The sequence below is a fragment of the Glycine soja genome, chromosome 13 (assembly GCF_004193775.1).
Source record: "Glycine soja cultivar W05 chromosome 13, ASM419377v2, whole genome shotgun sequence".
Classification (NCBI taxonomy): Eukaryota; Viridiplantae; Streptophyta; class Magnoliopsida; order Fabales; family Fabaceae; genus Glycine; species Glycine soja.
Genome location: NC_041014.1, coordinates 16655374 through 16683193, shown reverse-complemented (window position 1 = coordinate 16683193; position 27820 = coordinate 16655374). Strand labels below are relative to the sequence as shown.

Genomic DNA, 27820 nt, shown 5'->3' with positions numbered 1-27820 from the left:
AAATCACTTTTGGCAAAAAAGAAATTTGAGAAGTCGACTTCATAGCTATAATTTACTTTAATCCCCCGTGTAATTTCCTTTTGGGTTAAACAATTAACATTAAAACATCTAGCAAAGTTCCAACGACTAGATATGTTATTTCCTCTGTCATAAAATAATAATCATTAATATATAAATAAAATAATAATTATGGAATATTTTTTATACGATAATTAGAATAAGGAGGAAATATATATATATGTATATATATATATATATATATATATATATATATATATATATATGTATATCATGCAAGATAGCACGAATTTTGTTAATTATACCAATATAGTTGGAGAATAGATGACTATTCATACAATGAAGTGGAAGTGAAAACGTGGAAAAGGAAAAGCCACTTATTTTATTTTATTTTTTTACCTTGTCTTATAAATTGTCTTGTAATACCAAGACAAGAATTTACCGAGAAATCCTGACGAAGGAGGTTTGTCTAACTAAGGCCATAAAGCATCAATGAGTAAAAAACAAATCACATTGTGGCCTAGTTGGCCAAATGTCTCACAAAAATACAAATGCTTCATTGCAGTACTCTGCTCAATAATTCCTTTTTAATATATTTTTTTTTAAAAATGTTATCCTTCACAAATCACAATCACTTTGATGTTTTCTTTACTTAAGAATTACTCCATAAATACACGGGTTATATCCTCCAAATTTATTAAAATATAAACTATAGCTTTTTGGTAATAAATCACTGGCCAATTATTTTTAAATCAACTATAAACTATCAACATCACGCACCAACAACTTAAATTTGTATTCTAGAAGAAGATCTTAAAAGGAAAATTTCGAACTGCTCCTCTTTTCAGAATTAATTGAAACAACATATTTAGTTCGAACTGATCATAAATATGAACTTTCCAGCTTGTAGCAGTTTCTTGAGTTGCTATAACTCTGTGGTAAGTACAGATCTTGTTCATGTAAACTGAATCATTTGTTTATAAGTGTGACTTATCACCTTACCAATACCATATTAAAGTGAAAGATTTGAAAGTGAGGTGTATATCACCTTATTATAGCATGCAACTAAATCAAAATATAAGTGAACTCCTAAAATGAGTCTAGCTAGCTCCAGAGCATATGATTAGAACATAATAGAAGATCAATCAACAATGGCAACAAGGCCCACACCTTTTGCCTTCACCAACTTTTCACATTTGAAGATAACATTTAAAGCTACTGATTTTCATGGAAAGCAGAGGCTATCTTTCAAATGGGACCAAAAGGCTAGTGTTAATTATATCCTCCGATAATTAAGAACCAAATTAAATTTTTAAAAAATTTAAAGATCAAGTTAAATCATTTAAAATAATTTTAATACGAAATTAATAATTAACCCTTATCAATTGGAGCCAGTCTCTCCTATTTAGATTCATCCATTATTGGTGAACACACTTTTGGGTTGGATAAAGTCGTGTCTATTTAATGACGGACTAGAATTTCTCTAGTCAAACAAGTATTCACAGGCTAAACTCTTTTTAAAAATATAAGAAAATTATTTTTTTTATAAAAAGTTAATTAAACATTTTTAATCTTTATAAAATAAAATATAAATTTATCATTTATATTATAAAATAATAAAGTATAATACATAATGAAACATATAAATCAGAGGGTCGATTATAGTATGTTAGAAATTAAAAACAAAAATAGACGTCAATGGCACATTTAATATTAAATTATCAAGTGATTTCATCAATAATAATAAAAAATCTGGCTAATGGGATAGTCCAATCCATCATCGACCAACCTAATTTGAGTCAGTAAAATTTCAAGTTAGATCAATAAATATATATATATATATATATATATATATATATATATATATATATATATATATATATATATATATATAAAGTAAACTTTACTTAAAAAAATGTGTGTCAATAATTAATAGTCATTAGATGACTTTTTGTTTGTTTGCAATAATTGTATTTAATAAAAATTAATTTGCTCACATTAATGCTATTAAGTGTTATACAATTTTAATAATTAAAAATTAATTTTAATATTTTTATATTAAGTAATAAGAATATGATTCTTGTGAAAATATTTTATTAGGTAAGAACATGAAAATAATTAACAAGAATAATTAGATCAAAACTAAAATTAATAGACCGTTCAGATTAAAATATTTAAAAATTTAAATTAAAATCTAATTAATCATTAGATCTTTAACAAATTCACCAAATGAACCACAATCTAACATATTTCAATAATCATTAGTGGAGGTAGTAAAAGCTACAAGGATAATAATTGTCAGAGGTAGAGATAGTGACAATTTACAATGGTAATAATAAGAACGACAATTATAATGATAGTTGTAGTGATGGTGATGAGAGTAAGTTAATTAAAATATTTTACCAATGAGTAATCTTTATAAATTTAGTTATTTTTTGGTTATTAGTTATTTTGGCATGACTAAAACATATTTTAAGAAAAATAATAATATTATAAATACATAGTTAAATTTAAAAAAACTCATAATATGTAGTAATTAAGGATTTAAATTAGTAAATAAACTATTACATATATATATATATATATGTCAATATAATTTATTTTAAATTTAGTTTTTAAAATATATTTTGCAAAAAATAAAAAATAAAGTAACGGTTTAAAAATAATGAGAGTAGTGGATGAGTAGTTGAGTTAATTTATTCAAATCATAATTATTATTATAGATGTTATAATAATAATATATTTATTTTAAAAATAATGATATATTATTAGTTTTTTATTTCTAATAAAATTAACTTTCAAATGAAAACATATTTAATTTCATTATGTTATTTTTTTTTATCAAAAATCTAAATATTTTATAGATATATAAATATATAAACATTATAATAATAACTTTGAATACTATGTTAATATTTATAGTTAATTTTATTAAAATTTTTAAATTAGTCACTTTAAAATGAATTTTATGAAAAATATTAATTAAAATTACTTATTTTATAAATATGTTGTTAAATTTGAAATAATTATAATATTTTTTATTAATAAATAAGGATATAAATTAGGAAATAAATTTGATGAACAATTGTAATTACAAATAAGAAGTTCATATATATAAACTAATTTTTGATAGAGAATTACATCAACTATATTATTAATAATTATTACTTTTTTATAATGATAAATTAATAATAATAATAAATAGAGTTCTTTTTAAATTCATATATAATGGTCAATTTTATTTTAATAAAAATAATGTATGAAAAATAAAATGTAATATTATTAAAAAAATATTAACACATTTCAATATTATTTCTTAGAGATAAATAATAATTATAATTTTTAAATTATAAGATATAAAATTTCGATCACATAATAATATTTTGAGATAAATATAATTTTTGGGGCAATTATAGATTAATAACTTAATATAACAGGTAATGAAATCAAAATTAAATAATAATAATAATAATAATAATAATAATAATAATTAACAAAAATAAATACTCAAATTTAAATAATTATAAATTTATTATATATATATATATATATATTAGTTTATAAATTTTATATAGATATTATATTGCCATTATTAGTTGGAGGCTTGGAGCAAGAAGAAATCATTTTTTTTAACAGGTTTAATATTAAAAAATAGCATCTTCTGAATTAAAAATATAATTAATTATCATCCTCAATTTTAACATAATTATATTTAATATTCTAATAAATATTTTTAAAATAAATTTTATTAATGTATATATTTTTATATAGAAATACTAAATAAAAATATAAAAACTTAAATAATTTAATCAAGTTTAAAATCTACTGTGGAACTAAAATAAGCGCACCCTACGGCCTAACCCAACTTATGCACCGAATTATTCAAATCAACTTATCGATTATAATCCATTTTTATACCTACCAATTACATTAAATATTTAATTACTGTAAAAGTTTTTTTTTATATAAAAAAAGTAGATGTGGTTTAAAACAAATCCTTACAAGCAGCTGAAAAGAAAAAAAAATCCTTACAAGTAGATGCCAAAGAGATGGCATCTTCAACTTGTGCACCACATGATGCCTACCAAAGAACATTTAATCAAAACAAGCATGCTATATTTTTATAAGTTGAAGAAAGAAAAACAAAGGGTATGTATGTTGGTGGTTTACAAGTGATTCTTTATTTGATTATCTAAGTTTAAATCACATGCTACTATTTAGGGAAGTTAAAATTTCCTTAAATACACAAAACCACACAGATTCACTTTTCCTTCAATACATACACTTATGTGTAATTAGTAAAATTGACTATTATTTAAAATATTTTCCTACCAATTTTTTTTAATATTATAAAATACGATGAAATCTTTAAAATATAACTATCTTAAATGGCCCAAATAGTTTTATGCTTGAAAATAAATACAACTAGATATTGTAAAAATCTTTAAAACCACAAAGAATTCACATTGTGTCTCAGAAAGCACAATTAAGCTAAAACAAACAAGCCTTTAGATCCTACATGATGTTGATTGGATGAAAACTCAACAAGAGTCAACATCTAATCTAATATCATTAAACAATGCTAAACGTAAATCTAAGTATCTAACATGAAACAAGAATTCACATTCAGCGTGTTGCAAAAACCATAATCGAGTTGAAACAAACAAACCAGTCCTTAGGATCTTATAAAATATTGATAATTACGAATGAAAATTCAGTATCAACATCTACTAATGTTAAATCAGCTGAATGTAAATCTAAAATGAGACAAGAACTAACATTCAATAAAGTTTATTTGCATAAACTTTTCTATAAACACTTTGAGTTTGAGGAGAAAAAAAAAAGAAAAAAAAATTAAATGAATTTTTCATAAACTAAAATTAGATTATGCATAGGTTAAAAATCATTTTTTAGAAGAAAAAAAAACTCTTACAAGAAAACTTATATAAATTAGCCCGAGCATAATTGAACTAAAATAAGCAAATCCTAAAATCTTACAATATAGTATTAATTAAACTCAACAAGAGAAAATCCTACCACCTACCAACAATCAAATCAATAGGAGTTGGGTCCAGTGGAAATAATTAATTCCTTATAATAGGATAAATTAAAATTCGAATCCTTATTAACAATACACGTTTAATATTAACAATTCATCAAACAAGATGATTTTTAAAAATAGAATACTTTGTAAAAAAAAAAAAAGATACTATCAATCACCAGCAATATATGTCGTGACTCGTGAGGTTACAATTAAAAAAGTTACGGGCTAAAAAAAACTCGTTTGATTTATTTTCTAAAAAACACAAAACCAAAAGAAAACCAGCTAAAATAAAAATGGTGTGTAACCCATAAAGTTGATATATTAGTATAAGATTCTGATTATAGTCAAATTTATTTATATACAAAATTAGTTTTTAATGTAATAGATTAGAGAATATGCGGGCTCTCTGCCATTGGAGAAAGAAAATGGTGTGCTATTGTATTTTGTAAAGCCAACTAAACGATTGGCATAATTCACAGTGGACGAGTCAAAGAGCCTCATCCAATCAGCAACTCCATTCAAAACAAGCACTTTTTAATCACCAAATCCCCATTGTACACACCTCCTCCAAGAACCAAAACAAACACCAACAATTTTTTCTCTCTCTTAATTAATTAAACCCCCCCACAGCAAGATCCCACCTTCAATTAACTTCCTCACACATTCTCTGCACTTTTTATCTCCGCATTTCCTCGCACACCCCACAAGTCAATGGCACCACCTTCCCAACAACAGGGCTAGACCCTTACCCTTCTAACCCCACCATAAAAACCAAACCTTTCACACCCCAACAACCTCGTTTCCCCCTCCATGGATCGCAGCAACACCTTTTCCTCCTCGTTCCTTCTGCTGATCTTGTTGGGGTTTCACTTCCACGTGTTCTTCGTTTCGTCTCAGGTCGAAGGCGACGTGAGATGTCTCAAGGGCATCAAGGAAACCCTCTCCGACCCTCTGAACCGCCTCAGCGATTGGCGCTTCGACAACACAACCATAGGTTTCATCTGCAAATTCGCAGGTGTGTCTTGCTGGAACGATAGGGAGAACCGTGTCTTAAGTTTGACCTTACGAGACTTCAAGCTCTCGGGTAAGATCCCCGAGGCCTTGAAGCACTGTGGGAAAAACATTCAAAAGTTGGATCTTGCTTCAAACTCTTTCTCTTTGGAGATCCCACGTGAGATCTGTTCTTGGATGCCTTTTTTGGTTTCTTTAGATTTGTCAAGTAACCAGCTTTCTGGGTTTATTCCACCCACGATTGAGAAATGTTCTTATCTGAATGAGTTGGTGTTGTCGAATAACCAGCTTTCTGGGTCGATTCCCTTTGAGTTTGGGAGTTTAGGTAGGCTCAGGAAGTTTTCTGTGGCCAATAATAGGCTTAGTGGGACAATTTCTGAGTTCTTCAACAGGTTTGATAGGGAGGGTTTTGAAGGGAATAGTGGGCTTTGTGGGGGTCCTCTTGGAGGAAAGTGTGGTGGGATGAGTAAGAAGAATCTTGCTATTATTATTGCTGCTGGGGTGTTTGGTGCTGCTGCTTCGTTGTTGCTGGCTTTTGGGTTGTGGTGGTGGTACCATTTGAGTGGGAAGAAGAAGAAGGGGCATGGGGTTGGTTCTGGTGTTGGTGGTGGTGGTGGTGATTGGGCTTTGAGGTTAAGAGGGTATAAGCTTGTGCAGGTTAGTCTCTTTCAGAAGCCTATTGTGAAGTTGAAGTTGGGGGATTTGATGGCTGCTACTAGTAATTTCAGCGGGGAGAATGTTCTTTTCGCGACGAGGACCGGGACTACGTATAAGGCTGATCTTCCGGATGGGTCCACGCTCGCGGTGAAGCGGTTGAGTGCGTGTAGGATCGGGGAGAAGCAGTTTGGGATGGAGATGAATCGGTTGGGGCAGGTTAGGCACCCTAATCTGGCGCCGCTGTTGGGGTACTGCATTGTGGAGGAGGAGAAGTTGTTGGTTTACAAGCACATGTCGAACGGGACATTGTATTCATTGTTGCATAAGAATGGTGGCGGTGCATTGGATTGGTTGATGAGGTTTAGGATTGCATTGGGTGTGGCGAGGGGGCTTGCGTGGCTGCACCATGGCTGCCACCCTCCGATTATACAGCAGAACATTTGCTCCAGTGTGATTCTTGTCGACGAGGAGTTTGATGCCCGGTTGATGGACTTTGGGCTTGCGAGGCTCATGGCTTCAGACTCAAATGGTAGTTTTGTGAATGGTGATTTGGGGGAGCTTGGGTACATTGCGCCGGAGTATCCTAGTACACTTGTTGCATCACTGAAAGGGGATGTGTATGGGTTTGGTATTTTGCTTTTGGAGTTGGTGACTGGGCGAAAACCTCTTGACGTAAGCAATGGGGAGGAAGAGTTCAAGGGTAGCTTGGTGGATTGGGTGAATATGCATTCTAGTTCTGGCGGAATCAAGGATTGCATTGATAAAGCTATATCTGGAAGGGGACATGATGAGGAGATTCTGCAGTTTCTGAAAACTGCGATGAATTGTGTGGTTTCTCGCCCCAAGGATAGATGGTCTATGTACCAGGTTTATAATTCCTTAAAGAGCATATCCAAAGACCAGAGTTTCTTTGAACATGATGATGAATTTCCCTTGATCTTTGGTAAGCCAGAAAACGAGGTTGTGGCGTAGTTCTTGAGGAAGCATTGCAGCATGAGAAGATGATGAGAGATTGTTCTCACTGAATTGCTATTTTATAGTGGAGAGTTCTCACAATGGTGTTAATGTTTATGGTTTGAGCATGTCCATGGGTGACCCTAATCAGGTATAGTTGTATTGTATTGTATGATATATAATAAACTTTCTGGCAGGTTAGGTTTTTTGAGATCTTATCTGTTTCACTGTTTGTTGTATGCAAATGCAATCTCTAATGATGTCCAAAGTGTTTGGTATATGCTTCGGATTTGAATCCTCAAATTATATATATGTCTTCAAGACAAAAAAAAAAAACTGGGCATCTACTTGTGCTCTGTAAAGACATCTCACCATGATGTTTTTTATTCGTTTAGATCTAATTGTTGGAATGTTTGAAACATTTAATTTCTGTATAAATAAAAAACTAGGTAAGCATTTGAAAGTGTTTACGGGAAACTTATTTGAGGTTATGAAAATGATTTATTATTTCTAATTTATAGTTAACTGTATGACATAAATTTCCATGTAAAAGATCTTGTTGAATCAGCACTTAATTAAAATGTTTATCCTTAATGCATGTAATATATAGTGTTATATCGGGATTTGATCTATTTGACAAGTTGGTCTTGTGCTGTAACTACTACTACTTCCTACATGAACCAAAATCAAACTCATCATTAACATTGTAAAATTGACTTGTCTGTACTCTAGAGAAGTGTAATGATTATATCGCAAGAAAAATTATATTGATCGTAATGGATGTTTGAGAATCCACGTCAAATTAAAATATCAGCTGAATCATGCTAAGGATTGTTAGTTCAGATTCAAACGCTAGTTTGTTCTTCCCTTAAGCCATAACACTTATAGTGTTTGGATTAAATTTATGGTGAGAAGCAATCACTAATTTTCATGGTAAAGGTAAACAACAAATGGTTGTTTTTATTTTTTCATGGTACCGCCATGATTTGGAGGAACATAATTGATTTTTGGTGCTAATTCAAGCACACTATAAATAACTGATAAATTACAGTGTAACTATCACCACGAAAACATTTTGGGCAATATTAGCATCCCAAAAGTAGAAAGAAAGATACAAAGAATCTGTGTGAATCATGGGAAGGGATTCTCTAATGTGGTAAATAATTAATTGAAGGGTTAAATATGATTTTGGTTCTTAAGGAGATATTTTTTCATTTTTGATTTCTGTAAACTTATTTTTTTAATTTTAATTCATTTAAGTTTGTATTTTTTTAATTTTGATCCCTATAAAAATATTTTGTTTATTCTTAGTATCGAAAAGTTTATGTTTTGTTAATTTTGGTTCCTTTAAAGTTTTAATTTTTTTATTTATAGTCCTCATAAATTTATGTTTACCTGAACCAAAATTATAAAAACATAAATTTACAGAAATTAAAAATAAATAAAATATCTTATAAGAATAAAAATTAAAAAATATAAATTTATCAAGAACCAAAAATAGGAGAAGTGATAACTTACATGAACCAAATACCTGATTAAGTCATAATTGAGATAGTCAAGTTGTTTGATCCCACGATTATTCTTTTAATTTTTCACTTAATAATATAAAACAAATATTATATTAATAAAATTTAATGAAGAGTTGATATCTCGTGTAGCTGTAATGTCACTGCAGATTTATTCTCTTGAACCATAGTAAAAAAAATTAATATTATATTTTTTTACCAATCCTCTTGTAAATCTTCCAAATATTTTCTAAGAAAATATTAAATAAAAAATAATTATATTTAATATTTTGAGAACTTGAAAAATATTTAATATCTTTTTAATCTAATTAATAAGGGGATTAATATAAAGATTTTGCAAGAAAAAATAGAATTATATTAATTCTTATTATTAATTAGCTTGTATAGGAATGTGGGATGGATTCGATAATTTAATTATTTTACTTCTCAGAGATTTAGCTGTTGGACCGGTCCAACATAAATAGTTTGAAGAAACTATTTGTTAAGCCTTGACAATTTGTTTTTAGGGAAAAATACAAAAGACATGAAAGTAAATCTTATGTTGTAGGTTCAAGTTATATTTATGTTGATTGTTCCATCCTTCCTCACTGTTCTGCCACCACACTGGCCGCCACAAACCAGTGCTTCAGCAGGTACTATGACCTCTTCGAAGGTCTACGATGAGTCATTTGCACACCCACTTTGTGATTGTTGTCTGCTATGAACTTATTTGCACTCAAATAATGCTGACAAAACCATGGAAGCACAGACAGCTTGTTTTCCTCTTGGGTTTTTGTCGTTGCCATGCTCCAATGTGGGAAACCCAGTTTTGGTTTTCTTGCTGACAACAAAGTCATCGGGTAAGTGTGCGTCACTGATGAGGGACACGACCATTGTCAAAGATGACGATGACAAACTATTCTTCTTGTTCTATGTCCCCACAAGTTTCGTTCTCGGCGAGGAAGTCGGTGGTGGAAAACACGCTTGCCGTAAAAAATGTCGCACCGAACCATTCGACCCTCTAATCGCACAATCATGCTCAGCACCAAGTGCCAATCCTGAACACTCAAAAGCCTCACTGATAATGATTGCCAAATCGTTCCCAAACAAATAAACTAGGATTAATTCTGTAGTAGATGAATAACCTACGTCGACTTAGATATAATTCAATTTGGTTCCTCTTCAATTCACTTATAAACAGCGGGGAGAATTTCAACAAACAATTTATACGCAATGAAAAGAAATACAAAAACACAAAAATAAAGTTCGAAATCTATACTGAAACAAAGTTTTGGAAAAGAATTTGAAACATATTTAATAGCATCAATCTAATTTACCAAACCAAACAATTCAAATTATCATAGTTACTATAAATGATGTTTAGATTCTGAAAGTCCAGTTAATGTCATTAGAGATAGTTCAATCGAATTAATCCCTAAATTCATTAAAATTACAAATCAAATCAAAATATCATCCAAATAATATGTGATTAAATTTGAAATTAGGAAATGAATCCATGACCTAATTCATTTCTAATCCTAAGCATATTCATAATCATGAAAATCGAAAATAAAATTGAAGAAGAAGATGAATATTCAAACAAAAATTGAAATACTGAACCAAAACTCAGATTCAACCTTACTTGGATTGGATCCTTGGATTAATTGATTGTTTAACTTTCCATGATCATCACCAGTGGAAGAGCAATGAAATTTGTACAAGAAAAAGGAAGAACAAAGTTAAAGAGAGAAAGAAAAATGAAGAACGGTTGAGAGAAAATGAGAAAAAAGAGTTTAATCATGAATTAGATAAATCTAAAGATCATCATTAATGAATCATAATAGACCACCTATCAAGGTGTTTCACAAAAATAATGTCCTTATTTAATATCTAAAATAAAAACTTATTTAATATATGACAAAAAAAAGAAGAAGTATAACTTATGATGTTGATTCAAGTTGCATTTATTTATTTAATATCGTCATTTGAAAACTTATGATTTAAATTTCACCATGAATTTTTTAAAATAAGTTAAAATAATCTATAAAAGTCATAAATCATTTGCATAGAGATGTAAAAGCTTTTTCAAATGCTCCTCTTTAATTTAGAATGAGTTTAGAAACACATTCTACAACCAATAAATCATTTTTTTTTTTACGTGAGAAACGTAAAAACTAAAACTAATAGTGTGTTCATTTGATGTTAAAAAAACCAAGTCTCTAATCCCTTTCCAAACACACACTTAATAGTTAATAAACAATAGGCAAGCCATTTATCATGGACCCTAGTAAAACACTTTGATCGTTTTGGCCGAGTCAGAGACATACTTCGTGTGGAAGGAATTTCCTTCGTTAAATTTCTCCTGTTAATAATAAGAGAACGGAAGATTAATCGGTCAATGTTCCTAGTATAGAAAGTAAAGGCTGTCAGCAACTTATGTGGAGGACCGTTGCAATCAAGCTAAGCAATGACTTAAACAAGATGATTGAATCAATGACTTTGAACCTTATGTTGTGTATTGTGGGGGAGGAGTATTGAAATTTCACTTTAAATATAAAAAAAGAACAATTGAAGGGTACATGTTGAATCTTAATTTAAGTTTTTTTTTTCTTCTTGAATGTAGGATATCCGTAGTCAAAGAGTCGGAATTAATCTCTTGAGTTACTCGAATTTATTTAAGAAATTGATTATTTTTCCAACCGATGATATTCCATATATACAAATATGGGAATCGAGCTTTTGACTAAATACGAAAAACATCATGACACAATCTCGACACTAGAGGCTTCGTGCTTCATGAATGTATGAGAGTATACAACCTTAGTCTTTCATATGTAAAGATGATTTTTCCAATTAAAGGAGTTTAACTCAATTGGTTGAAAATATAGATAAAAAAAAATATCTTTTCCTATTCGAGCCCATAACACACTTTGTTGTTATTTTTCTAATTCATTCGAACTTAATTATCAAAAAATTTACAATAGTTTAGACACTTGAATCGTTGATATATTTCTAATTTTATTCTTAGTAAATATAGCTTTTTAAGTGCAATGCAGCCTCTGCGCCTAAGTTGCACTTTATAGTAGGTAGACAAGCCAGGATGTGGGACCCCCTTAGAGATCCACATGCTTTTGATAATTGAAAACATGGACATGTAGGACACTTTGTGATTCAATTGAGCAGACTCATCTGGTTTTGCATCAGCCAATATATTCAGAAAAGAGAAACAAGAACTGGCAGGGGTGAGAATCTGTCTCCCATGCAATCGAGGAAAAATGAAGAAGATTCATTATTTTGAATCTCAGTTACTTTGGACCAAGTCACATCCTTCTCGAATCTATAGAAATCAGACCAGAAAGAAAAAGCAAAGATAAAGATAAAGCAGCGGGCAGGGATTGCTCCTTTGCTGATTTGCCTTTAGTGGGATACCTGAATTTGCAACATCTCCTTAATTGATTAATCTATAATATTCATTAGTTTAGGATTTGCAAAAGATGTGGTTTAACCAACAATGGCTTGTTATTAGACTATTCATAGTCTATTTGAAACCTATAATTGGGCAAGCAGTTATGATGTATGTTTTATGTTTATAATTTGTATGTTCATTTTGCCTTCTTAATTAGTAACTAAGTGGCATCACCATAGGTCCACATGGCAGGGCAAACAGAACCCATGTTATTTTTTTATATAAGAAAAGAATTTGTTTAATTGTATAAACTTTAAATTAAGGAAAGTGCTTTGTTGAACACAAGGCACTTAAAAGAGGGTGCCACCATAAAAGGAATTCCCAAAGATTACTAAAAAAATTAAAGCCTAATAATATGATGCATGGAGACTAGGCCTTTATTTCTTGTGTACCGCTCCAAATAATCCAATTTGGAATGGTTTGTCTTGTTTTTTTCCCCATACTATATTCCTATCCATAAATCCCTCTCCCTCTCTCTTAGATTTGAGTAGGGGAAAAGTAAATAGTATACTGTGTAGCCTTCAAAAGTGTAGTCTTTCTCAAGGTTCCCACGTGTAATTTTTAGGATAAGAATGATCATAAAAACATCCACCATTTCACTTATTCACTCATTCCTAGCTATAGCCATAAACTCCACATTTCTTTTCACTTCAAGAATTTAAGGACATAATTGAATTGCATCCAAAATGTGGTTACTTCATTTCCTAAGGTCTTGATTTACAACACCATCAAAGGTAAATTTCCAAGAGAAGAAGAAAAAAATAGAGAACATTAAGGATCGCACTTATAACCTCCAAAACACTTGCAATACTATATAACATCATCTTATAGAACACACTCTGAATTCTTCCACAAGAGAATAGCAAAAATTCTTGTATAACTTTTCCACAAACTAGTTGTGGAACTTCCCAATGCAATGCTCAGGCTTGTGTAGGTGGCTGTCTAGTTTTCACTGCTCTCCTGAATAATTCATTCATATACATTAATTACACTAAAATGTTAAGAATATGAGAGAGACAAAGAGGTGAGCTAAACGATGTGAATAGAAATGACATGAAGTGAAATGAAATTCCATGGTACGGCAAGATGTGCAGTGCAAACAGGAATACTATGATAATCATCATAATGGGTCCTCAAATATAGTGCTTAACATCAATAGGCAGAAAAAATGAAATAAGACATGAATTGGATTGTTAAATTCAAATGAGGCTAAAAGTAGTTCATGATCCTCAAATAAATTAATCAAGCTTTCCATAGAAAGGAAAAGGAGCCACCGAATTCTTTTTTCCCCCCAATAACTAAAGTGGTACAGTTCTTCACCCAATGTCTTTTCTCGGTTTCTCATGAAAATAAGAGAAAGATTGTTAATTAAAGAAACTTTTGATAAAGAGTGAAAAATTATCGAGTATGAGTCCATCATGCTCCAGCTCCCCTTTAGCAAAGTGGCAAAAGAATTTGTACAAAGCTATGCCTAATGTAATGAATAGAATGAAATGGCTTTCGACAATGTCTATTCTTGATTTAACCTCTTCTGAAGAAAACCAGGCTCCTAGCACATTAGCCACAAAACCAAATTTGAAATGAAACAAAATTATAACATCTTGGATTTGTCTTTCTATCTTGTGTTCATGCAATGTGTTTGGTTTCACATTAAGCAACATGCATATTATTAGAGACAACTATTTGTTGCTTCTGCATTCATTCTCATTATTTGACGTGAAATTGAAGTGGAACAAGCATGTTCAACGCATTCCAAGCACATGCTTCACATTTTTCTCAAGCGTGTTTGGACATGCATCAGACCCGCACGTTTTATTTCAATTTCATGTCAAATGATGAAAATAAATACAAAAATAACAAATAGTTACTTCTCTTCAGATGCACATTGCCTGAGAAAAACATGAAAACAAACACGCTAGTATTATTTATTTGCATGAACACAAAAAGTTAGGGCCCCAAGCTAGGATGGATTACCTCACTCTGATCCTGCAGCTTTACCAAAACACTTAACCACCCACAATTCTTCTTCTTTTTTTTTTTTTTTTACTTTTTTTAATGTAGTAAGCCATGCAAATTACATAACAAAACTACTATCATAAAGTAATAATTTGATAAATGTGTGTACCTGTTGTGTATTGGATCAGGTCCATTTGGCACTCTTCTCTTGCTCACGATGAATAGTCCAGAATTTGAATGCAGGGCATGCCTCTGCATGCTAACCAACTTTAAATGCTTGGAGATAACATTCATTGGAACTAGCACTGTCCTCTTGGTTTGACGGTTTACTGAGATTGCAAGGAACATAAACCAGATGACTCCTAAAGATACCAAGGCTCCAAGAAGCAACCTTCTACAACTAATGACATCACCAACACCCATATCTTCACCCCTCTTTATGAGTGTGATTTTCCCCCCTGTGGCAGTGGCTGGCAAGTAAAGCAAAAGGTGTGAGAATGCTTCAGCAACATTGTGGCATTGATCACTCAAAGATAATATAAGAAGTATAGAGAGAGAGAGAGAGAGAGAGAGAACAAAAGAAAAGAAAAGAAAGAGAGAGCAACAGAGAAGGACTATCTGATTCCTAACTTGGCGGGCTTAGAGAGACTGGTTCTATTTAAAGGCAGACACTGTAAACTGTTAACTATTGGGGTGTGTGAGAAAAAAATTTCAATACTCATAAAGTATTATATAAGTACTCCTAATAAAATTCTGACACTAATACGTATGGTTTTTATTTTATTTTATCAAAATGATAAAAAAAAACTATTAAATTATAATAAGTAATAGAGTCTAATTGTCATGTGTAATAATAAATTGTCATGTGTGTTTGGAATTAGTGTTGTAGCGTAGATCGCCACTCTCTACTCATCCATAAGAAACAATAAGAAGTAACTTTTGCATCGGTTGGGTCTGATGACATGATTTTTATAGTTAATTTGGTGTGAGGATGTTGTTTCACACGCATTATAAAATTGTTAGTTTTTATAATAATTATTTTGAGAATTATGTTTAGAATGATTTTTAATTAATCTAAAGTGTAAAAAAAAGTTTTATACTGGTAATGTATCAAAATTAGACTGCAATTAATAACCTATGAATAGATACTATTGGGGTACTAAAAATTTTACCCGTGTGTGTTGTGTGGGGAGAGAGAGATAGAAAAAATGGGAGTTGGGAGAAAGGGTGAAGACAGCATGGACAAACATAAAAGGCCAACGAATCAGAAAAGTTAGTTATTTGAGCCTCTTTAGGTGTAAAAAAAGTGTCCACTTGAACTCTCTTTTGCTGGGGTTGTGCATTTTCATGCAACTAGGAAAGGGGATCTCATTGTGATATCTCTAACTCTTAACTCTCACTGGGTTTGTACTTTGTAGGAATGAAATTGAAAACCTTGGCAAGTTAAGTCAAGTGCTGACCACTTGAGCATGCAATGCAATGTACGGAACAAAATTACAAAAGCATCAGAATTAATTTCAATTGAAGTTTAAATATATTAAAAGAATGATGACAGTGACCTGCTTTCCCTGAAAGACATTACGATATATAGGAGATATTTATCTAAGTCATCAAGTTGCTATAAGTTTAAATTAAACATCATTAAAGTGAAATTCAAAGCATCTTAAAATTATATATATTAAATATAGTATAGTAGTATATATTATTTTAAAATTCTTTTCACAGTAACTCAAGATCTGGTCTGAATTACAGAACATTAATCTAATCCTTAAAATACCAACGCATCATGATTTTGTTATTGGACATCTAGGACCGAAATGGGGTTACCCTTCTTTTTATATATTAGTGCAACTCTTCAAGAATCCCTGAAAACAAGGATTCAAAACTTGGGAAGTTGGGGATACTTGTTTTTTCCCCTTGTTGCGGGGGTTGAAGTATTGGATGTGCGTTAAGTAGAATAAAGCTAAAATCACAGACTAAAGATTTGATTACATACTAAAATATCGTCGGTTTAATTGAGAGAGAGAAAAAAAAATTATAATAACATCCGCTGATATTTTGAGTAATTATACAAACATTTTTTTTTACTTTTTTAATCATTACTTTAATCCCTTTTGAGGATATTAGGATAAAATTTAAGGAAATGTTGAGGGATGTCACTATAATATTTTCAAACATAATATAGAGTGTGAATATAATATTTTCAAACTAGCTTAGGAGATATTGCTGCTCAAAAAATCTGCATACACTACAAAAGTAAAAAAAATAAAAAAATTACACTCTAAATCAATTATAAATCATAATAAATTTTTTTTATAAAAGTTAACAACCTTAACCTATGACAATTTATAATTAGATGTCGGTATAAGAAAAATATACACGGTCTACATATTTCAATTAAATTGTTAAACAAATGTTTAATTTTTCATCACTCTTAATTATAGAAATGTTATTTTGGTTCTATTTTATCTTTATTTTAAATATTCACATAAGAAATAATGAAAATAATGTAACATAACATTGTTTTCATTATTTCTTGTATAAAATTTCAAAAATTTATACAAAAGTAAAAGCAAGATGATATTTTTATAAATGAAAACAGAATCGTGGTAGAAATGTTGATTCTAGCTAGTGGACATATGGTGTTTGGATTTGTCACTGCATAGTGTAGAACAAATGAATGCACCTTCAACGGTGAAAGTACAAGTCTAAGTTCAATGAATGGAGTGTTAGTGGATGAGAAACTTTATGCTGTTGTTTAGACCACGAGCTTTTTATCACGAGATTCATCTCGTTTTCAGTTTATATTTTTATCATGTTTTCTACTAGTAGATTTTCCCTCTTAAATAGACCTATAAAAGCGTGTTTTGCATGGTTGATGTTTGGATGAAATCGCATTCGCACTTCAAATGTTTCTCGAATACTAGAATCACGTTTTCTAGTACAAATGTGATTCTAACATCCCACGTCCCACCTATAAAAGTAGTACTATACTTATTCTTTTTTTAAATAGAAATTTTATTTGTACACTTTTATATAACTTATTTGCATCTAAGAAAGAGGTTGTAAAAGATGAGTTATAAAAAATATCGAGAGAATGCCTATTTTTGTATATTTAGATATATATTCTTGAAATCCATTTCATGAGTGTGTTTGAGAATGTATTTTAGTTTTTTTAACTTTTTTTATTAGCTGAAAAGTTTGTCTAATTATTTGATAAACAAACTTTTTTAAGTAATTTGTAGTGTTTTTTAAGATTTTACTTCAAATAATATTTTTTAAAATATTGTTTTCTAAATTTTTATATTTATTCTCTCTTTGTTCTTAAATATTTATTAGATTTTCTATTTAATCTTTTCTATTTAAGATACAAATTTATTAGATTTTTAATTATTTTTATAAAAATGTTGAAAAGACATATGATTCTGCTAGGTAAAATTTCTTATATTATATGATGAGGAGGATGAATTTTTATGAAAGATGGATAGGATGGATTAAGAATTACATTGAATCGGTAACAACTCTATACTTATCAATGAGAGTCCAACCGAGAAATTTAGTGTTAAAAAAGGTCTTTGACAAGGGAATCCTTTGACACTTTTCCTAGTTTTGCTTGTTGCAAACGGTTTAGGAGGTCTTGTGAGGGAAGCCATAAGGAGAAACATGTTTGAAGATGTCAGTGTGGGGACAAAGGAGTTGTCCATTTCTTTGTTGTATTTTACACTCTTAATCTATTATAAGTTATTACAAATATTAATTAATAATCTAATAGATGAATCAAAATTGTCAATTTATAAAATTAGAGAGACCAATTATTACTAATAAAAATCAAGAAATCAAAAATGTGAATATGATAAATTAGGGGATGTTTGATTTGATTGTTTTCTGTTTTCATTTCTACTGAAAACAAAAAACGGTGATAAAAATGTATTTGGTTGAATTTTTAAAAACATTTTCTGTGAAAATGAAAACAGGAAACAACCAGAAAATGAAAACAATAAATTCTCATTTTCTAGATGAGAATAGAAATCTTATTTCGGGTAAAATGAAATTGCGGTGACAATGAATATAATTTTAAGCAAATCTAGAAATACAAAAAGACAAGAATTCAATATATCATAAATTTTCAGTATTTTTATTTCATAAAAATAAAAAACAAGAAGTCAAACTAAACATATTTTCAGAATTCTAATCTTTCAAAAATGAAAATAATTTTTATAAAATAAAAATAGGAAATCAAAATAAAAAATGAAAATACAAACCAAACATATCCTACTAGGAGATCAAAATTATAATTTAACCTTATTATTATTATATTTGTGAGATTCTTTACTAAATTGAGCATTAGAGTATCTTATTCCCGTCATTGAATGCAGATCTACTCCTTCACATCTCTGCGGCATTTATTCGCCAATCCAAGTCACCTACTAGCGAGAGTTCGTACCACCATCTTACACACTTTGGATGAAGCAAAAAATGAAGCAATAGAAGAAAAGGATGATATATGTTTAAAAATATTTCAGTGTGTCTATATATAGAGAGGACCAGAATTTTTCTTTTTTAAAAAAAAGAGAAGCAGCAGAGGAAAACTAATTGGAGAAGAGGGAAAGTTTAAAGAGAAAAGGACAGTTTTCTTAAGAAAGAAGGAAAAGAAACTTTAGCAGATATGTTTTTCTTTTTCCGTGATTCGAAGTTTACGTAATTGTTGTGTACATTGTTTGACAATCTTTCGTCTAGCAGAGATACATTGAATCGAATATACTCAATTTCAACACTACATATATAATTAATCTCTTATTTTCGTCCTATAACTTGCATTAAAATCTAAATATCAAAAAGATTATGAGGGGAAAGGGGGTTTCTCTTGTGTTTTCTGTTGTAAATTAACAAAACCTTTCCCAGCAACACCTCTTTTGTAAAAATTTTATTGGTTGAATCTACAAGGACTTGAAAGGCTCATGATTGTATAGTTCAAGGGGGACAACATAACTGAACTATAGGCATTTATAGGATGAAAGCTGAAGATCAAATAAAGACATGGTTGTGTGTTGAAATCAACTAAGTATAAACAAATGGTACAATATCACTCGCACAAAAAAAAAAATCACGTATATCTCAGGTAGTGAAAGATTATCCACGTGTTTGGATTAGCATTGTGGATCTGTGAGTGGTAGTTAGATATAGCCCTCTTAGAAATAGAATGATTAGAGTGATGATTTCACTAATATGGTAGATAAAGTTCACCTACAATCACAATCCACTTCTACTGTGATCAACACTGTTGGTAATGAAACCTTAATCTAGATTTAATAATCAATTTTCAGCTGAAGATGGGTCACATTATAACAAAGAATGCAAGATTTTATGATTAACATTACAAGACATGACCTGTTGCAGGGACCAACATTAGACTGTGTATAACAGCTTTTGAAGAAGTGAGGTAGGTGCCAAAAACTAATTCCTGTTGACCACTGTAACAGATAAATATTGCACCAGCATGTTTTTCAGCCTTTACTGCAACTTAGGCATTTGAATGTGTCATCTCCTCTTCTTCTGGGACCATGTTGGTCCATAAATTGCCAAGAGTGTCCGTCCAAACCGTCTGTCGGTTATCTGTATCTCCACACAACCACTTAAACAGCTCAAATTGGTGTGCATATCATTAAAATCCACAAGATATGTATAACATAAATTCATAATAGCTATCTGGCTAAAAGAATTTTAAGAAAAATAACTATTGACAATTCAATGTGTTATGCAAACACAGTAATATTGGTTACTTGAATTACCTTTACAAGACTTCCACAAGAATCCAGCATGTCAGTTTTTAAAGGATACTCAACTACCTAGATCAGAACATGACAGCTCAATATAAACTTAGTAAGAAGAAGACCATTAGGTCCAAGAACAATAAGAAAGTAAGAAACTAGTACATACAATAAACGTGTTCTCTCCAATCAAGGATGATTCTGATATCTGCCTCATCAGCACCCCATAGTCAACTTGTGTATATGGAGGGGTGACACTAATGTAATCAAATGGGCCACTGTTTCCTGCATGTAAACAATTCAAATTTACAATAGCAGAAATAACCACGCTAATTTTAGTATTAGCATACTCACTTTGGCAGTTGTCAGTGGTGGAAGAAAATGATGGAAATATTTATTGCATTCTCTTAAATAAGAGTGTCAACAGTAGTTACATAATGAACAAATAAAAGTATATGTTGCTTCCAAAACTTTTTCTGATAAATCCTTATCCAGGCAATACTTTGTGCATCAAACATTTCAAATTTCAAGCATATAAGAATGAGTTGAACTTTGATACATGTCAATGTAAAGATTTTTATACTATCAATCAATTAGAAGTCATCGTAGATATGATTTTTAAAGTAATTATTACAAAAGTTAATAATCTTACTATACATGGCAATCCATGATTGAATGACAATATAGAAAACCTTTACACTGTTATGCATTCTAATTATATTCAAAGTATTTTGTGTTTGTGGGTCTGTGTTAAAAATCAATTTGTAACCCTATATTTTTGCATAACCCTAATCCCAGTTGACTAAGATGCTACGTAGATATGCATTAAATGGAATTAAAAGGGAAAAGATACACATGCCTACAAATTGCTCTGCACGCTCAAAGAATTTTTCTACACGGACAGTATGTATGACTGAAGCATCTAGGAATCCAGTTTCCTCCAGGTTTGGACGTAAAACATCTGATACAACCCACGGATCCATCTCAACAAAATGCACCTGATTAAGCATATAAACAAGAGACTTCAGGAAAAGATATTATTATATTCAGGAAAATTTAAAAACAAATTATTGAAAATCCTATAGTGCATCTCCTTGAACTAGATGAAAATCTGTTAATTCCATTTCTCAACAGAAGGCTGATTCCGTCAAATAGGAGATAGCTCAGATAGTCTGACAACTGTGATCACAATTTTGCAAAACTCACAATCCATATTAGTGAATATAAACTTGTCGCTGAAAACATTAATACCTGAGAACATCCTCGGCTAAGTGCTTCAATTCCAACAGAACCTGTACCGCTATACAAGTCTAACCAGCGACCAGGTCTCAATGCTGCAGGACAGCCACCAGCTGCCTTGGTGTTGAAAAAGTAAAATGATTAGTAAACAAAAAAGTTGCAGCAAGGAAATTGTACAGACTAGATGAAACCCAATATCAATAATTAATTAGCAAACAAGCGTGCTACATAGGAAATAAAACATAAAACCGGTACCTGTAATATATCAAAGGCTGCACCTTTCACCACTTCCATCATGGGGCGCACATCCATGCCCTTTGGTGAAAGTAGCTTCACTCTTCGAGCTGTTCCTCCAAGAACCTACATGGGTCCGTTTCACACCCAAAATCAATTATACCAATAGAAAAGTTAAAAATTTGCACTTCTCTCAGAATCAATTCTACCAGCCCCAAAATTGATTTAGAAATGATTTTGCAAAACTAAAAAGTTAGCCATACACCCATTGTTACTATAGGACTCAAATTTAGCGACCCCCTCTGTGGTTTTGAAGTCATTCTACCAGCCTCATAGTCATTGGAAATAAAGCCAAGGCTACTGTCAATATTTTTTAAATACTAATTTGTATATGATTTAAAGTCAGTAAATCAAGGTCATCAATCCTTAAGGTTTTAACATTTTGAGGCAAGAAGCACTAAAAAGGACATGCCCAACTAAAGGCAAGAGGCATTAGCATCAGAAAAGAAGACAACAGTTAAATATCTGACTGTATTACATTAATTTGTGGTTAACTACTTAAGCATAACATTTAGAACAAAATAAAACAGTAAAATGTTAAGTGTTAAAGCTTAATAAGTTGATAGCATGCTTCAAAGTTAGTTTACAACCAAAATAGATGTGGCAGCCTTAAAATGAACTATAAAAATTAAAAAAGAGATAAACAGATCTAGGCAATGATGGGTGGAATGAGATAGAATGTAGTAGTATGGAAGGAAATGGAATAAAATTACCATGCTATTTTTAGTTATTTTACACAAAGTGGTTCCATCCTATATCCCATAACTCGGGAAGAAAAATATAAGTATTAGCCCAAGTTCATCAGACAAACAGAATATAGTCCAAGAGGGCATCCATGAAATGATCATCAGAATCAGTTTTGCCCATCAAATATCTTCATTCATTACCAGGTTAAGCTTTTAGAAGAGTTTATCTTTAAAAATCAAGAATGACCAACTGTAGGACTAGGAAAGTATGAACCCCATAAATAAGGGAGACAAAAGTGATAAAATCATAATTATCTTAAAACCTTTAGGAATGTTGGCAATTCATCATACACGTAGGGTGCAGCCAACCTAAATTACATAGGAAGGAAAAGAAAGCAGGAAAATGGGGATTAAATTAAACTCCTCTAAAGTGTAGGCCACACTTTCCTTGGAATGCATCACTTCCACAATTTAGTTCACAAACAACCTCACCCTAGCAATCTACGTATTGAACATACAAAAACAACCACCCTCTTATTTTCCTCTCGAAATTGAGAATACCTGAAGCAATTTATGGGTTACACGAGGAGGCTTAGGGTCCTCTGGTGGGTCCTGCACTTGCTTCCCTCCTCTTCTCCTTGGTTGCTCCTTTCTCCTCTTGGACTAAACAGTTGCATTCAGAAGAGACAAAACACAAAGGAAACACAGTAAAATTTCACAAAACACGATTTTCAAACGGCTTTAATGTGATAGAGTAAACCATCAATTTCATTCTTAAGCTATTACCTCTCACCTAAGTGACCCCTAAAGTAATGGAAGTTTAATACTTGCTAGAGGATTACTTTAAGTTAAATAATTTTATTACTTCAGAGATCACTTAGGGGAAAGGGTAACACTTCGGGGTGAAATTGGTGGTTTGTTCTATTGAGATATGATATGACACATAAATTTTGAAGCATAAGTAACCTTAGAAGATGACTGTGAAAAGTACTCATCAGCATCAATATCGTAGCCATACTTCTCAAGCAAGATTTTTTTGTCCTCACTGGCCAACCCATTTCCGGATTCTGCAAAATATGGAAGAAACAAACACGAGATTGCAATGCAATGATATTAGAACATGAAAATGAATAATGTTTTATTATTTATGTGAGTGAAGTAGCATATATATATAGGAATAATGAACTTACTGGCGTAAGAGACGAAGAGGGGTGAGGAGGTGGGTGAGGAGGAGGAGAGGGTGAGAAGAGGAAATGGTGGTGACCCAAAATCTGTCTTGGTGTTTAGTAGAAGTGGGGAGAATGTTGGAGGCGACAAAACCGCCATTGTTAAAGTGAACAGAGATTGTTTGAGGGTGTTTTGAGTTTGGGTGTCACTGAGAGAGAGATATCACAAATCTTTTTTTTTTTTTTTTGAGGGTCTATCCATGATAATAGTGGTATATTCTAATTAAATTTTAGTAGTTTTTTTCTGTTACTTCCATTCTTGTGGGTGGGTTTATTAGTAAACAATATTCCTACACCGTTAGATATAATCATGTTATAATAGACAGTATAGATCTTTCACTTGCAACTTGTTGAGAAGGTTTGCATGAAATTGCAATTGGGTCCTTCTTTTACCATAGTCTCCTTGCAGCTTATGATTTTTTTGTTAGTTTCTGCAATTTATCTTTTTGAATCCTAATTGGGTTTGATGTTTCTATTTCAATTTGTTTGATCATGTACAAGAGATTCAAAGAGGCAGACCCATACAGATTCCAACGGTTGCTCCATCCAACGTTTATTCTTCTTCGAAGCCATTAAGGTAGCCGTCATCTCTGGCTTAGCTTGCTTCACTACAACCTCGACCAACACTCCAAAACGTTCATGCCAGTCGCCAACTGTAAGAGGTGTTAAGGTTATACAGTTGGCTTTGCCGCACAAGAGTGTTGTGGTAGTCTCGTAGATCGACGCCCATGGAAAATTTGAGGAACTTCGATTATGAAGAATTTTATGAAAATTTTCTGTTTCTTTTAAATAGTAGATCTAAATTGTAATTTGTTTGGTATTTAATTATTTATTAATCAATCACTACTAGTGGAAGAACATAAACTTGGTTGAGTTTGATTTTGTGATAATGGCGGTGACCGGTGAGAGTTTTCAGTATTAGCAGAGACCAACTAATAATATCAAAAAGAAAATTTAAAGAATCGGGGATCAAATAATAAATATAAAAGTTTTGAATAACAGGTGAAAATCACCTACTATTACAGATCATTTTAAGTTGTTCATCATAAATTATTCACAAGTCAATTCATCCTGGTCAAAACCTTTTTTTCCTGCAAATATATATATATATATATTTTTATAAAAAAAGATCGGTCATGTTAGACTTTAATATAAATAGGTGTCACCTATTATAAAAAATTAAAACATGATCTGAAATATAAGTCTATTAAGACTTTTTTATTTAGTCCTTTTTTAAATTTGGTTTAATTTATTATCTTTTATCTCAAATATTTATTTTATTTATGATATAATTAATTTATTAAGATATTAAATATAAAAGTAATATATATATATATATATATATATATATATATGTATTAATTTCTTATTACGTATAAATGAACAAACAAGTCATAGTAGATTTTTTTTTAAAACTTAATAAGTATTTTAAAAAGTTTAACTCTGACATTTTTATTAATCAGGTCAGGTTAGACCATAAACTTCTGCAGGCAGTTGGCCTATTCCCATCCTATTAGACACCGTAAAATACTAAATGGAATACTTTGTGAGAAGAATTATTAAAATTTATTTTATCACACAGAAATTTTAGTTATTTACTAATATGTAAATAATAATTTAATGTTTTTGTTGTACAGTGTGTCTGAATTATTATAATTTAGTTAGTGTATATACAAAACTATTAAAATAATCTTATTTTCTGCTGTAAAACATAATTCCCTAATAAGGTATGACATGAAACCCTTCGTCATTACTTGTTAAATGGTACGCCAAAGCTGAGATCGCAGGTAAACCAACTTCTTTCTCTCTCACGTAAAGAAACCAAACACAACAATGTCATCCAAACAAATGGGAATTGAACCAGACCGTGTTTCTGTTAGCATCCTCATCAATAAGAGAATTGTAAGTCACTTGATTAGGAAATTTTACGGAGACTTACAATTCCGTATTGATGATTTATGCAAATAGAGAAAAATATTGTAAGCGTGGAATCTTATTAATGAAATAATGCATAATAGAGGTCAACCAATCTATATAATGTCTATACTACTTATGAATAAAATAGCCTGAATGCAAGATAAATAGTAGAATTATATATCCTATACTAAACTCTATGTCGAGGATTATCAAAACGCAAGTAAAGTTTTACAGAAATTAATGAAATTGCTAAACTTTGTTTGTCCCGCGTGGCAGCAACAACTTTGCCTTTTAAAGTGATTTGCTAAAACTTACTGCACAATGCCACTAGATTGAATTTGGATGATTAGTCTACTATGGTTCATTTCTTTTTTCCTGTGTTTCTTGTTTTCTATATATAGTGACGAATAACTTCAAAACTACGTGCATATTTTATTGTCATCATGAAGTTGCCTCACATATTATATTTGCCAATATCTCTTCATTGTAACTGCTGCATAGACTGGATGTTTTGAAATGAAATTAATGATTTTAGATAATGACTTTAGGAATCGATACTCAGTTTATCATTATCTGACATTTGCCATTTGAAAAGAATAAACAGAAGAGATATCAGAAGCGTGGAATTTTTTGAAGGTTCAGATTATATTTTCTTGTAACCTTATGACCATTTATTATTTGACAATACTTTCATGTGATGTTGGTTCCATATATAGGTTAGATTTTGTTCCCTTTTTTTCTGCATGATTTTAGTTAAAAAGTGCGGAAAAAGCTTTCACTGTTTTGTTTTTTTTTGGATTCTAAGTTTCTCATACCCCAGGGGGTTGTTGGAACAGGTTATGGAGTGAGAAATTGCTCATAGATAATATAGTAACAACAATGAGGCTACAACAATTGATGTTTGTTGACCAGCGGCCACCATAGATAATATAGTAACAACTTACCCATTAAATATGAATCAAGTGTGAACATTAATTCTATTTTAGTATGCTCAAACAACAATGAGGTTATCTGTTTTCTTATTACTTATTAGTACTTATATTCTTTCTATATACAGTTCGGATACTAAACTCTTCTGATATCGGTATTTAGAGGTGTAGTTATTTGTTGCTTGAGATTCTCTTGTCAAACTTATTATAACATCTTCATGTTTTCCTCTTTTCATCTCAGATTTTGCTATCCCGATATCTTGAGATAACAAAAGTATTGTTCATGCAAGTGCTTGAATCTAGTCCTTGCAAACTACGATCGAATGTTGGGTACCAGAGTTATATACAAAATAATATCACTCAACTAAAATAGGAGATGACAAAAATAGGAATGCACACAATATTTTAAAGTGAAAACCCTCACTACTAGAAAAAAGGATATTCTAAGTCGGTTAAAAGACACTTTTTACAACGGTTATTAACCGTCGTTGTATGTAATGTTATAAAAAATCTTTCTATAACAGTTATATAAAAAATCGTCTTAAAAAAAGGTACTCTTTTAAGATGATTCTTAGTTCAAAATCGTCTTAGAATAATATCTTTTTACTATTTTTAGTTAAAAACATTTTTAGAAAGGTAGACTTTCTAATACGATTTTTCAGAGACTTGTCTTAGAATGTATTTTTTTAAAAAGACTAAAAAATATTGAGAATTCTAAGACAGTTTTTAAAGAATCGTCTTAGAATGTATTTTTTTTTAAAAATTAAAATATTTTTGGGGATTCTAAGACAGTTTTCATAAAAAATCGTTTTAAAATGTATACATTCTAAGATGATTTTTCAGAGAATCATCTTAGAATGTGTTTTCTTAAAAAAAATTAAAAATTTGATATACATTTCTTGTAATCAATCTCTTAAGGTCCTGCAAATATAGCATAAGGTAAAAACTTAATTAATCTCATTAAAGTAAATCGTGATTCTAATCATTCTATAGACCTTTTATCTATGATTGTCAGGTTTTGTATTAATCCTTTTTTCTTTGTTTAACCACACCAAACATTGTATAGTTTGTACTCTTGTAGGTTAGGCATTATAGTACTGAAAACACCAAGTACCAACCCTCTTCGGTTCAATGGAATCTAATTCATTTA

At 30.7% G+C, this 27820-nt stretch overlaps 3 protein-coding genes across 4 annotated transcripts; 1 reads left to right on the top strand and 2 right to left on the bottom strand.

Moving 5' to 3' along the window:
* Positions 1-5609: 5609 nt before the first annotated feature.
* Positions 5610-8161, top strand: LOC114381966 (inactive LRR receptor-like serine/threonine-protein kinase BIR2). The gene has a single exon (XM_028341193.1). The coding sequence runs from the start codon at positions 5873-5875 to the stop codon at positions 7700-7702; it is 1830 nt and encodes a 609-aa protein (XP_028196994.1). The 5' UTR covers positions 5610-5872; the 3' UTR covers positions 7703-8161.
* Positions 8162-13277: 5116 nt separating this feature from the next.
* On the bottom strand, positions 13278-15255 carry LOC114382059 (CLAVATA3/ESR (CLE)-related protein 25-like). The gene is made up of 2 exons (XM_028341293.1): positions 14781-15255; positions 13278-13615 (listed from the first exon to the last, which is right to left on the bottom strand). The coding sequence occupies exons 1-2, from the start codon at positions 15032-15034 to the stop codon at positions 13576-13578; spliced, it is 294 nt and encodes a 97-aa protein (XP_028197094.1). The 5' UTR covers positions 15035-15255; the 3' UTR covers positions 13278-13575.
* Positions 15256-19800: 4545 nt separating this feature from the next.
* LOC114381218 (putative rRNA methyltransferase YlbH) lies at positions 19801-24009 on the bottom strand. Of its 2 annotated transcripts, none has more exons than XM_028340423.1 (9): positions 23789-24009; positions 23565-23665; positions 23160-23261; positions 21874-21978; positions 21631-21735; positions 21239-21377; positions 20549-20664; positions 20401-20453; positions 19801-20224 (listed from the first exon to the last, which is right to left on the bottom strand). In XM_028340423.1, exons 1-8 carry the CDS (start codon positions 23922-23924, stop codon positions 20439-20441), a joined length of 819 nt encoding a protein of 272 aa, XP_028196224.1. In that variant the 5' UTR covers positions 23925-24009; the 3' UTR covers positions 19801-20224; positions 20401-20438. The 2 variants fall into 2 exon arrangements, with proteins under 2 accessions (XP_028196224.1, XP_028196223.1); XM_028340422.1 differs by having other exon boundaries at positions 20401-20457; positions 23789-24006.
* Positions 24010-27820: the final 3811 nt, after the last annotated feature.

Coding starts and splice junctions, on each gene's coding strand:
- LOC114382059 (XM_028341293.1), bottom strand. CDS start 15,034: ATGGGTGTTGGTGATGTCATTAGTTGTAGAAGGTTGCTTCTTGGAGCC. Junction 13,616..14,780: donor CCTGATCCAATACACAACAG/GTACACACATTT, acceptor TGAATTATTCAG/GAGAGCAGTGAAAACTAGAC.
- LOC114381966 (XM_028341193.1), top strand. CDS start 5,873: ATGGATCGCAGCAACACCTTTTCCTCCTCGTTCCTTCTGCTGATCTTG.
- LOC114381218 (XM_028340422.1), bottom strand. CDS start 23,924: ATGGCGGTTTTGTCGCCTCCAACATTCTCCCCACTTCTACTAAACACC. Junction 21,736..21,873: donor CAGCCTTTGATATATTACAG/GTACCGGTTTTA, acceptor TTCAACACCAAG/GCAGCTGGTGGCTGTCCTGC. Junction 20,458..20,548: donor TTGGAGAGAACACGTTTATT/GTATGTACTAGT, acceptor GTTCTGATCTAG/GTAGTTGAGTATCCTTTAAA.